Source organism: Protomyctophum bolini (genome assembly GCF_963924005.1).
Source record: "Protomyctophum bolini genome assembly, chromosome: 11".
NCBI lineage: Eukaryota > Metazoa > Chordata > Actinopteri > Myctophiformes > Myctophidae > Protomyctophum > Protomyctophum bolini.
In genome coordinates, this window is record NC_137872.1 from 10,844,391 (window position 1) to 10,857,581 (window position 13,191).

The window sequence follows — 13,191 nt, forward strand, 5'->3', positions numbered from 1 at the left end:
AGTGTGACACGAGTAAGTGTTAGAATGTAATCAGAAGCAACAGTCTGAGCCTGCCTGACGAGTGCTTTCTGGTGCACTCACTCACTCACTCACACGGTCCGTTTGTCTCTCAGTGCGCCCAACCAACCCACAGACATGCTGGTGATACCAGTGCCTCTATCTCCACGGCAACAGCACCCATCAGTCCTGCCTGTGCCTTTAAGAGACGTGCGCTGCAGCAACTAAGGGGTGTGCGAGGGGGCTGCAGCAAAAAAGAAAAAAAGTATGGAGGAAAAGGGAGGTGGACTGGAAAGTGAGGGCACCGGGGTAGGGGTAGGGTGGGGTGCTGCCGGGACGTAGAGTGGGGATGGAGAGGGAATGAAATGAAATGAGAAGGACGAAAAGGAAAGAGATTGTGAACACGAAGAGGTGGAGGCAGAAAGCGGGAGAGGTCACACCTGCATCTTCCCACCCGAGGATGTTAGGAGAGGAGATCCAGGGATAACAGAAAAGAATGGAGGCATAGAATACATTCAACCAGAGAAGAGGCCGATCAAGGTTGGAGAGGTAGAGAGAGAGATACCAGATAGAGGGAATTGACAGAGCGTGGGGACCCCTTTGTCCCAACATACAACAGTGACGGCCAAGATGATTCCCATTCATACAGCCAGCACAATCCAATTACTAATGGTGGTTCTCAATGCATGGCTCAGGGGGATCCCCAGCTAAAGGACAGTCGTTAATCTTCACCAACATTACATGCACAACTAAAACGTCATCATATAAGATAAGGTACTTAGAGTTTTAATAATAGTTTTAATACCGTCCTAAAATACATACATAAGTAAAGGAATTCTCGACCACATGACTGACCATGTTGGACCTCGCTACACGGTGTACCATTCTGCCCCAAGATGGGTCACTGGTGACCGTTACGGTACCCATTATTGTACTCTATGGGAATGCAGGCTTATCTTCTGTCCGAGAGGCGTGAGAAGCACTGGTATTTATTAATTTTCAAAGCCATCTCAGGAATGGTCCCCCCCGTTACATTTGCTCTATGTTGGATCAGAATCCAAGACAGTACCTATCAAACCCGTTCTAGTGACTTCCTCTCCAGAAGTCCTTAAAAATCACATCAATGTTTTCCGATTTGTACATTTAAGAGTGCTGTTGTAAAATGCTGATTTGAATATTGCGAATTTGTGTTCTGTATTCGGCTACATTGAGAATGAGGGCCTGCCGCTCAATTGTACTCCAAATTGAAATAAAGGTTATGATGATGACCTAATCATGTCTAACTATAAAAATCACACCCGTGTGAAGTGATCATACATCATAATCTAACAAGTGATTTGCTCAGACACATATGACGAAGATCTACACTAATACTAATAGCTGAATATAGGAGGGGCTAGTGCCCCTCAAAAATGTTTGTAGATTTGGGTCCTAGAGATAAATATTTTATGAAATGGGGATCCGTATTCCGTGACCCAATGCATATCAAATTGGAGATCTGTGAATTGCTTGTCACATTGATTGATACTACATAAAACACATTGGGTTTTGGCAGAGGCAAAGAGACAGACCGAAACCAGGAGATATAAGTGGAGATCGAGACTTGAGGAGATACACAACATTTTAGATTACCGTAATGGCCTTTTTATTGTAATTTCCCAAAACGACTGTTGGAAAGCTCCAGCTCATCCAAAGTGCTGCAGCCAGAGTACTTACTGAGACAAGAACGGCTGAACAAATTAATCCCACACTTGGCTCCCTGTACCATACAGAATTTGTCATGCATTTATTAGCACTACTTACTATTTACAAGGCTTTACATGGTCTAACTAATCTGATCTAAATCTGCAGTAGCCGGGGTTTTTTTTCTCGTTTTTTTTTTACTGAATTCTGATGATAATGCATGATCCACTGTTAGTGGTGGGAAAAAAATAAATAATATACTGTGTGTGTATATATATATATATATATATATATGTATGTGTGTATATAGAGTGATCTACAACAGATTTAAACAAAAATCACTGAGGAACAAAACACAACATTCTTCAACAAGCTCTAAGAGATGGAGGGAATTTGGTTTCTTTATTAACCCATTTTGGGCGGGAACCCTTTTTCGTGTCTTAAACATTATGTTATAATTTAGCTATTGAAAAATAGCAGAGCTACGAGCTTGTAGGTCTGCTATTTTTGAAAAATCGTAAAAATGTGGCGCAAATCGATATATATATTCTTTCAAAGTGAATGTTCAGGTCTAAATGGGTTAAACCAAAACAAAAAGGAAAAAAAAGACAGCAATGCTTTCCCCGGCCTGAAGGGGTGGTTAGTTACCTGCGCAGGCAGTCTGAGCGTGGTTGGGGTGGTTAGTTACCTGCGCAGGCAGTCTTTGAGTGTGGTTGGGGTGGTTAGTTACCTGCGCAGGCAGTCCGAGTGTGGTTGGGGTGGTTAGTTACCTGCGCAGGCAGTCTGGGAGTGTGGTTGGGGTGGTTAGTTACCTGCGCAGGCAGTCTGTGAGTGTGGTGGACCCAGAGAGGTGGCTCTCTCCGTTGACCGTGCTGCCGTCCCCTCCGGGGCTGAGCGGCCAGAAGGGTGTGGACGAGCCCGGCAGGTCCAGGCTGATATCCCAAAACGGGTCTATCGTCGTGGAAACGCCACTAGAGAAAGGGGGGAGGGTAAAAAAAAGAAAACAAGGTTTTCAAAAGGCGCACAGCCACACACACACACACACACACACACACACACACGCACACACACGATCATCATGCTCCCATTGTTATTTATTATATTGTTTGACATTGGGTGACATTTCGAGCGCCTAGTCCTTCCCCAGACGCTGGCAAGAAGCATGGCTATGTGGTAGAAATAGACTAGCGTGCATGCTTGCTCGTGTGTCACGCATTAGCAATCATGAAGAAAGGATGATGACAGAGGTAGCAATACATAGGATTAAATGCATACTGGTCCCTCTGCATTCAGATGGTGTTTATGTTTGAGTCGGAACAGAAAGAGTGTGCGTTTGCACATAATACACACCGTTCTGCAATTTGCAATTCAATGAAGAGCTCTCATGCAACACTAGCTTGGATTAGATCAGTGGCTCTTAAACGTTTTCATGTCATGGACATGAACATTTTCATTGTATTTTCATGTATTTGGCCGCGGACCACCGGCAGGAAATATTTTTGCGCCAGGGACCCCCTATACAAGATTTGAGTTGTTAAAATGTTTCAAAAATATCAAACCATTTCTTCGTAAATGACTGTGTGAGCTTGTAGATCAGCCATTTATATAGGTTTAAAGTGGTTAAACTGATGCCATATGAAGTCATTTTACAGAGGACCACCGGAAACCATTTAAGGATGCCCGGACCCCACTTTGAGAACCACTGGATAGGAGGAGTCATGCTACTACAGTTCCTACAGCTACCAGCAAGTGGCCAATAAGGAACGGTACTGTAGATGTCGGGAGAGCCAGCCCTGCTGTATTGACCTTAAGAGTATATATATGAATAGAGATGGCACCCGGAGGAAACCCAGAGACGAAATGGACATAGTGGCCGAATTTGGTATTGCAATGCTGGCCCAAACACATGAACGTGCTGGTCCGTTGACCATCATTGCGCACGTTCATGATGACGCCGTTTCACATGTGAACGAACGTGAACGTGTGCAATGATAGTCAACGGCAGCGCGTTCATGTGTTTGGGCCCAATCCATCCCAGAATGCGAACGAGTGAAATCGCCTCACGCGCTTTAGAGCAACGTAATGCAAGTGGATGGGAGGAGAAATGCGGTGGCGTCTCTATTCATATATACTCTAAGGTATTGACCCAGTGTGAGCTGTTCTCAGGAAGGACCTGTGGGATGACTACTCCATCTTCCACCAGGCTTGACCCTTACATATCCTGCAGCCAACATCAATTATGTATAGTCTTGATTCACTATTCCACACTGGTACGATCCGTGTGCGGTAGACAGGCCCACAGGCTGAAATCCTCAGCGTTCATTTATCCGTTTGTAACTCATCCAAAGCAAAATGTGCCTTTAAGGTTGATGTAAGACCTTCTCCCAGAATCCTACAGTTAAATCCTCACTGCTCATTTATCCATTCGTAACTCTGAGAGGCCACACATGTAACCAAATGGACCCTTATGGTTACATTTGTGAATTCTAAAACGGAGGATTTGACTGTGAACTGCGAACAACCCTCCGCATTATAGCTCGCTGTCTGCATTAGGGTTGTGTGCCACATAGGAAAGAAGATGATAAGTGATTATTGGGTTTGCCAGGTAGCGCTAGTCAGGGCGAGATGCTTTTTCAGTTCAGTGCAGCGTGCTAGTGCTAATATGACAGGACAGCTCTACGGGGCAGGGCAGGCTGCCGTCTAGACAACCCCCCCTTCCAGCGGTTCCATGGGGACCAGCCCTTTAACCCATTTAGGACTGAGTCCAGATTCTACAAAATGTCTTCTAAATCATGACACTTTTCAGAAAAACCTATGTTTCTATGTCAGGGTTCTCAAAAGTGTGCAAAAGATTTGCACACCTTTTCACTATTTTTCAAAAATAGCACAGAGTGCCGCACTACGAGCTTGTAGACCTGCTATTTTTTCAAAGTTTAAAATAATGGTTAAAGTGGGTTCAACGCTAAAGCGACACAGATGCGTTCCCGTCCTAAATGGATTAAATAAGGGAGCGCTTGGAGAAGACGCGGGCAGTGGCTCCGGTCCACAGACTCTGGGAGGAGGGGTGGTGACCACACCGATCAACTCCACCGCAGCACAACGACCAGAGGACCAGGGGAGTGGTGGAGGAATGGTTAGAAGAGAGAGAGAGAGAGAGGGAACGCAAACTAGGGCACGGGGAAGTGCTTCTGTGCTGCTCACTCGGTCAAGCTTAATAGGCATCCAATATAAAATGAGCTGAATAGGCATCAAATATAAAATATGGCCCTTTATTTCAGCCACCCCAGGCATTTCTACTCGCTATAGGACACACACACACACACACACACACACACACACACACACACACACGTGACATCTGATTGCCACAAACACTTACTGGCAAACTTGACAAGTGACATCTGATTGCAGGCCCCCAGTGAAGATTTGGTCAATGATGCAGTTACAGTGGTTTGGATTGTTGGCCTTCTTCCCGTTGTCGTCTCCTGGCGAGCAGAGAGAAATACACACCAATAACACACTCAATTAAACAGACCTCGTTAGCGCCTCTGTTAAGACTCTCTCATCTCTTTCTCACTTTCCACAATTCCCTTTCACAATTTCCCCCGCAGTGGAGGAGTCTGTCTGGCACTTCTACACTGGCCCGGACCTTCTCATCCAATCAGTTCAAGTCTTACTGCAGGGGCTGAGGGTGAGTCAGCCTGCTCCCGCGCTGCTGCGGCAGGGCCAATGCCAATTGACATTCCCCACACTGCTTGCATTGCTGTCCCCTTGGTATATGCTTTTGTCAGTCTCCTTCAGTGTTGTCTCCAAGCTGATGTAATGGTGCTGTGCACTATGCGCAGGTGTGTGTGTGTGTGTGTGTGTGTGTGTGTGTGTGTGGAGGAGGGGGGGTACAAGCATACAAGTTCCATGTATCCAATCAAATCTGGCGTGTGTCACCATGATACATCTTCTAGGTTTCCCTTGCAATTCGTTAGTCATGTGGAGGACACACAATTCAATCAATGAAAATATAGATTACATTTATATACTTAGTGTGTATACTGTATACATACACATGGAATATATACACACAGACTCAGAGTGTACTATAGAGGGTATGGGCATGCATAAAGTGAGTGGCAAATACAGTGGCAAAGTGAGTTTAACGTTGTTTAATGCAATCAGATAGGACTTTTCTGTTTGGATGTATTGGCTGTCAAGGCCAGAAAGTAGTTTTGTCCTTCATAACTTCAGTGTATGATGCCGATGTCATGTGCATACCCCGCATGGAATTATTTATTTTTGTGTTTAGACACCAGCTAAGGCTCTTTTTAGCTTAGGGAAAAGACTTGCTCCTCCGACAGACAGTGACACACTCATATTAGGTTGTGGGACTTGTCACGGTGTCAACTTCCTGAAGATGACAGAGCCTCTGCCAACAGTTTTGTTGGACAAATATGAGAAGGTGCTCTGGACAAAAGTAAATTAATATTGCACATCCTCCATCAACCTCTCCCTAGTGCGATGTGGCTTGACTTCCTTCAATACTGGAGGACATTATCTTTTATAATTTTTATCCCACGATTTTTCACCCAGTGTCAATTATCGAATGTAATCCTGGGCGCTACACTTCCTCTGCCAACCTGGGGGGGGGGGGGAGGGGAGGAGCGGACTGCCCTCATGCTTCCTTCTATACATGAGGAGTCCAAGCTGCCTCTTTTCACCTGACAGGGGAGAGTTTCCCCGGCCGGACATAGCACGTGGAAGGAACACGTTATTCCGACCAGTTCCTTTCCCCTCCATCAGGCGCTGGCCAGATTATAAAGAATATTGCAAGAAAATCATATTAAATTATTATTTCATTAAATTAACTATAGCGTCCGTATTTGAGAGGTTTTGTGTAGAGGGAATAAAGGAGGAGACGTCTGGGGTACCCCAGTCAATGTGCATATAGGGTTTAAGTGGAACTTGCTGTGATTGTGGGAGCGGACGGTCCGCTGCTATGTGCTTCCAAGAGAAATTATGGCTTTAAGCTTGCGCCTACGATTGGTCAGCACTGCACAAGCACGCTATGGACTTTTCTGATGGGGTAAATGCGGGAGGAGGTTGAAGAGGTGAAGCTTACGGGTGGTGTCCCCTTTGCAGTGCCGATGCAGCACGTCCAGCGCTGCGATGAGGAACTCGTGGGCGTCCTGCTGCTCGTAGCCGGCTAGGTGGCGTGCGTGGGTCCACACCAGGTGCAGCAGCCGGAAGGGAATGTGGGGCGAACGGTGGCCCGAGTAGAACTGGAGGGAAACAAGCGAGGGAGAGAGAAAGAGAGAGAGAGAGAGAAAGGGGTGAATGGTAGAACAGGACGATGATGAGAGGAGGTGGGTTAGCCTATTTTCCCCCCCAGGTGTTACTGGTGGTAACGGTGGCTTTCTATATTGCCGTCAGAATCACAGATGGAGCTTTATTCGTCACTTTATCCGCTACAACACAACGCCTGAACCTTAACCGCTGACGTTTATTACACAACTCCTTTTCTACTATGCCCAGAGTGTGTTCCTTCCACCCAAAGAAAGCTGATCCATGAGCTCAACTCTTGCTTGCAGGCTATTTTGGGCACAGGACACTATCGTATAAACCAAGTATAAATCAGGCTATAAACCCGCTAAAGGCTCGTTTATACTTCAAGTCACTTGCCCAAAAACCTGCGATTTTCGTAGGAGAATGCAAAGTGAAATGCGAAGGGAATGGAGCGAGAGCATCCATCTGTGGCGCCTGAAGAGTATTGGGGTTGCCATGGAGATGAGAATGAGTGACAATTCAGGTCAGGGTCGGGAGATGTGCAGAGGAGACAAGCAGAGTGCAGGAGCTGGGCGGGTGCTGATGCTCCTGCGCAGCCGCCAGCCAGCCACGGGCCATTAGCGGGAGAGCACGTTCAATTCTGTCACCCTTGAGCGCAGGAATGTGCAATCGCATGTTGCGCGCACACACACACACCACACACCTTTAATCACCGCCATTCTCTGCCAAGTTTGATAGTTAGGAAAACCCACATTGACTGTCAATCCTGGAGCTTACAGACTCTTTGGTCTTGTGCAAGGATGACATACCAAAGACACTGCAAGACGGGGATAGGAGGGGAGAGCGTCGCTGATCAAAGTGGGACACACCTCATCCGCCATGAAAGAGGGGTGTGTGCGGGCGTTTGTGTGCGTGTGTGCCCGCGCACTTGTATTGCTATACTTGTGAGGGCCAAATGTCCCCACAAGTATAGCAGAATCTGAGAAATAGACAGGGTGGGATTAGGGTTAGTCATTTAGAAGTTAGGTTTAGGGGTTTGGTTGTAGTTATGCTTGATTCATACTTAGTTGTGCACGCACACACTGTGTCTCTGTGGACACAGACGCGTGGAGCAGGGCACCATAAACAGTTTAAGAAGACGTAATGTATGGGATCACAAACAAGCCATGCCATTAGAACGGGTACTCTAACAGAGTGTGTTGGCAAACACGGCATAGCGCTGTGTGGACGGGCTCTGCAATTAAAACAAAGGTTGTGTCTCGTTTGAGGAGGCAGATTTGCCAACGTATTTTCTGCAAAGACTTTTTGATCGTTGTCCTAGGAATGACCCCAACATTGTCCACCCCAGTCAAGAGCTGAACACTCAATAAAATGACTGCCTGCTTGGATGATGAAGGGTAAATTACTGCGGCTCAGCCAGTTGAGACAGGAGTGGAGCCCCGTGAGGTGACTGATCAGTGTGAGCTCAGGCTATCATTGATGTTTCAACACATTACTGCACAACACGTCTATCTATCTCTCTATAGATATATATTATATATAGGGGTGCAGTCAGGCAGAAATCTTATATCGCCATGTTTTGTTTTTGTCGTTTGGAAATGAATGCCCATCTTCATCATACAAGAGTGTCACACAAAAGGTACTGGAAATAGCCAATCTACAATCGAAACATATTGTGAGCTTATAGATCAGCTATTTTCACTATTTTATTGAATGATTTATTTTTATAACAATAAAAAGGCAACTGTAACAGATTTCCTGTACTCACAGGGAGCTGTCAGTGGGCTGTATAAGAGGCTCCGTTTGAGGAGGTCTTATAGTATCTTGCCTTATAGGCGTTGGGGGGGGGAGGGAGTTGGGAATAGTTAGTAACTTGAGCCCAGTGTTTTAGCTAGGTACCTCCTTCTTATTATTCCAAATACTTACTCACAATATAGGATACTTACTGTATGATATATTTACCTGTAGTATTATTATATTCTTAACCCATTCTGACCGGGAACCCATTTTGGTGATATCATCATGTCATGCTTTAGCTATTGAAAAATAGCAGATCTACAAGCTCATAGCGCGCCACCGAGTGGCGCACTACGAGCTTGTAGGTCTGCTATTTTTGAAAAATCGAAGAACTACTGTGACATTTTTTTAATCTGATCTCAGGTCAGAATGGGTTAATCAGACCAGTGTGTGTCCAGTGGAAACCTCGTATGAATCTGATCTCAGGTCAGAATGGGTTAATCATCTGTGTGCCATACTTTATAGGGTGACGTGACGACGTGACTTAACGTCACGCCGTCGACCGTTTCCGTGACAACAGAACGGTTTCCGCCCAGACAACGACAATATTTAGGTATTGTGTGTGTGTGTGTGTGTGTGTGTGTGTGTGTGTGTGTGTGTACACGGAAACGAGAAGGTAAGAGAGGAAAGAAAGCGAGGCAGTGTGGGAGTAGTAAAAAGGCACCAAGGCAGCCATTACATAATATTCAGGACCAAGAAGGAGTTTGTTGCATTTAAAATGTCTTTACCGAGGAGAGTGTGGAGAAAGCGATTGAGAAGAGGAAAGTGGTCAAATAGAATCAATTACACTCCCACATACATGAACTGGCATAGGACATGAGGTCAAGAGGCCCTTAGATTCCAATACCAACCGAAATGCCTGATTGTTGCATTATGCTCTAAATTGACCTGATTCTAGTTCAACAAAGAATATAAAATCTTGTCATTTATCCATTCTTTCCTTCCAGGTATATTTTTATATTTTTTCTTATTCTCGCTCCCTGCCCTAGACTCGACAAAAGAGCGCAATAGTGACTCAGCCTTCTGCAGTGGGTTACATTCTATATTTTATTGAGGGGAAATCTGACAAATGTTGGCAGAACATGCATTGGGTTATAACCGGAGCCACATGCTTCCCCTTTGTGTGTGGATGTATGGGGTCCATTTGTGTATATTTGTACACGCTCAGAGTTAAATTAACAGTCGTGATTTTACTGTGTATATCCGCAAACACAGACACCCAGATGGTTTCAAATTGTTTTACAACCCATATGAACATTCCAATCATATGATCTGTCTCCTGTCCTGGTTATAACATTTTAAGTAATGTTAGGTTAGCTAGCGAGCTAGCTATCTATGTATAGAAGATAGAACATATACTGTACATGTATCATGCTGACAAAAACAGAACCAGGAAAATGCATGTTTATGGCCTCCGTCTCCCCGACCCAATACATTGTATAGCTATTATGTTAAACTGGTTGATGATAGCAAACACAGTTAGCCTGATGCCAATCTGAGAACCCATCATCACAAAATAAAGGAAAAACAGCACCCTCTTTTCCTTTGAATATTGACAGAATCAAACAGTCTGTCTCGAGAGACTAGCTTGAGTGTTTTTGGGTGTTTTGGGTCGTCTTGTAGCAACATCAGACCGTTTGGAATGAAAGCACCTAAACAGCAGCCTATGGAGTACGCAGGCCGTGCATCTTACCTCCTGAAATAACTGCGACATCTCACACACCAGACAGGAGTTTGATTGCATTTCGCACTTGTGTCTGTCAGAGAGGAAGAAGTCTCGCAGCAGCGGCGTGTGTGTGAGGGCCTGGACGATGCAGTTCATGAAACACGTGTTGCCCAGGTTTATCAACCCCCGTAAACCTGCCAGAAGGACAAGAGAATATACAGCAGAGAGAGAGAGAGAGAGAGAGAAGGACCACATGTCAAATGGTATAAATCAAGACATTGGTCCTGATTTGCACAACTGATGCTGATTGAATGGAAAGGAGGAAATCGTCCACTGAAGATATTGGCTAATCTCACTCGTTTCCCAGACCAGTAGGGGCTTTAGCTGTAGCTATTAGCCAACCTGCTTATTAGCAACTGAAAGAGTGACATATATCGTTCACTTAAAATTGATTCAAAAATAGAAAGTGTCACACTATGGCATGACACTATAGTATGACGAAGTAGGGCATTAATGTACGGAAAAACATAAAACGTTGAAATATGGAGATTCAAGGTTTCTTGCCCGACAGCAACAATGTGAATTTAAAGGAAGCGTAGTGCAGACCAACGTGGTTTGTTTGACAGTTGCGTCTTCCAATCAGTCAGAGTGTCTGCGACCTAGAGCAAAAAAACGAAGCTGTGAATTGATTTGGGGGTGTCAGATGGAAAAGGACAGGATTTCTGTGGCTATTTCGGTGATTATGAGGACCAGTGAACCGTACGAGGAGTCGTCAACATGATCCTGGGTCACTTCCAATGGGAACAGGTTCCGTTCCATGGTGGAAGGAAGAGAGGCGTCAGCTGGGGCTTAAACGCTCCCTACTGTAAAAACAGCACAACAGCTGCCATCAACCGGTCTGCTGCTAAACAGTCAAGGCTACGGACCAAGACAGAAGGGGATTGGTTGGGATTGAATGACAAATCGTTGGACTGGGGGACAGACGAAGACGAAAAAGTGAAAAGCTTATATATACACACAGAGACACGATCAGACACAGAGGGCATTGGAAACAAAAATGACAGACCACGGAAAGTCAAGTGAAGGAAAGAATAAGATGTGCAGAGAGAAAGAGACAGACGCGCTGTGGTGCTGATCTCCCCCCTCTGCGTATGCTTGGTCTGTGGGGGGGCGGCCCGCTGCTGTTGACCTCTGCTACTCTACTTCACCGCATGAGTGACCCCGGCCAGACACACACACACACACACACACACACACACACACACACACACACACGAACGATAGGATGTGATCACCAACCTATGGTACAGTTTGTAGTGATTTTCCTCCGCTTTGGATTGTGCCGTAGTAATTCTAGCTCCTTCTTGGTTGGCTCCCATGTTGTGAATTTCTCTCCTATGCCTGTGGACGCACACAAGACACACATCACAAACCTTTAACCCATTCTGACCTGAGATCAGATTCATACGAGGTTTCCACTGGACACACACTGGTCTGATGAACCCATTCTGACCTGAGATCAGATTCTAAAAATGTCAGTCGTTCTTCGAATTTTTCAAAAATAGCAGACCTACAAGCTCGTATCGCGCCACTCGGTGGCGCGATATGAGCTTGTAGATCTGCTATTTTTCAATAGCTAAAGCATAACATGATGCAAACACCAAAATGGGTGCCCGGTCAGAATGGGTTAAGGAGGCCCTGAAATACGAGGCAGCCGTACAGTGGAATGTGACGTATTGAAACGAAACAAAGGCGAACGTATTGTACCTTGCAGTTTCCAGGCTTTCCTCTGTTCTTCTTTGGCAATCTGCTCCATGTCTTTGTCGTATATGTAGTCTTGACAAACAAAACAATATATTCCACCGTATAATAAGTCTATCGCTGCAGAGAGAGAAAGAGGAGGGGAGGGGGGGGGGAGAGAGAAAACGCGAACGCACAATAATTACAAATGGATTTTTCAACTGCGATGCAATACACCTAGGGTTTTACTTCACTGTGCCACGTCATTGGTGCCTCCCGCCCGCCCTGGCCGGCCTCCAGACGGCCTTCTCTGCCCTGCATTTTCCACTCACAGATCTATCGATCGGGGACCTTTTATTATGTTTTTTGTGTTTCCATCTCGACACCTCATATTGTTCAAAATCACAAGAAGCCACAAGGCAAGCAGCAGGAACCGGCTGATGCGTGTCCTCCTTCACCTCCACCCACTCCGCTCTATCAACTGGGATTTATACTTGGTTGTGCATCGCGTTGCGCACCACAAATGGCTCATCTACAAGCTCACACCGTGTAGCGGCACAGTGCGTTGTGAGCTTCTAGATCGGCTATTTTCGGCATGAGACACTGGCACGCAACCATGTATAAATCAGGCTTCATTCTCTGAGGTCCACACGGCGGCAACAATACCTGGCTTCTGTTGCCATAACAACCTGTTTTTAGTGGTACCGGTCATTCATTAGTCGTTTTTTTTTGTTTTCTGGCAATTGTCAGATTGTTTTTGCCGTTGCCCGTGCTCAGAATGATGAAATCACACTAGGGAGTATGGATGGATGTGGATGAGAGTGTTTGCCGTACATGGGTCTTTAAATTCACCGGTATTATTATTATGCGTGTGTGCCTGGACTAACATGTTGGCAGAGCAGAAATAGTGTATGGGAGAATAAATTTGCTTCATACAGGAGTGTGATAATGTCTCATGGTCATTTCATGTCATCTTTATCTGCAACAACCATGGCCACCATTCATTAACAGCCAGATAGCAGGCAGCATGCAGA

The 13,191-nt window shown here is 45.5% G+C and overlaps 1 protein-coding gene across 5 annotated transcripts in view; it reads right to left on the bottom strand.

Moving 5' to 3' along the window:
• LOC308324742 (ubiquitin carboxyl-terminal hydrolase 22) overlaps positions 1 to 13,191 on the bottom strand; it is a gene marked incomplete at its 3' end in the record, with an annotated part of 42,883 nt that overhangs the window by 6,691 nt on the left and 23,001 nt on the right. For 3 of the 5 annotated variants that reach the window (XM_080776988.1, XM_080776986.1, XM_080776990.1), the window contains 6 exons: positions 12,185 to 12,298; positions 11,717 to 11,818; positions 10,445 to 10,611; positions 6,791 to 6,950; positions 5,060 to 5,165; positions 2,493 to 2,651 (listed from right to left, as the gene is read on the bottom strand). In XM_080776988.1, coding sequence (XP_080633114.1) covers positions 2,493 to 2,651; positions 5,060 to 5,165; positions 6,791 to 6,950; positions 10,445 to 10,611; positions 11,717 to 11,818; positions 12,185 to 12,298 — 808 coding nt within the window. The remainder of the gene's footprint in view (positions 1 to 2,492; positions 2,652 to 5,059; positions 5,166 to 6,790; positions 6,951 to 10,444; positions 10,612 to 11,716; positions 11,819 to 12,184; positions 12,299 to 13,191) is intronic. The other 2 variants (XM_080776989.1, XM_080776987.1) reach the window with 1 other exon arrangement.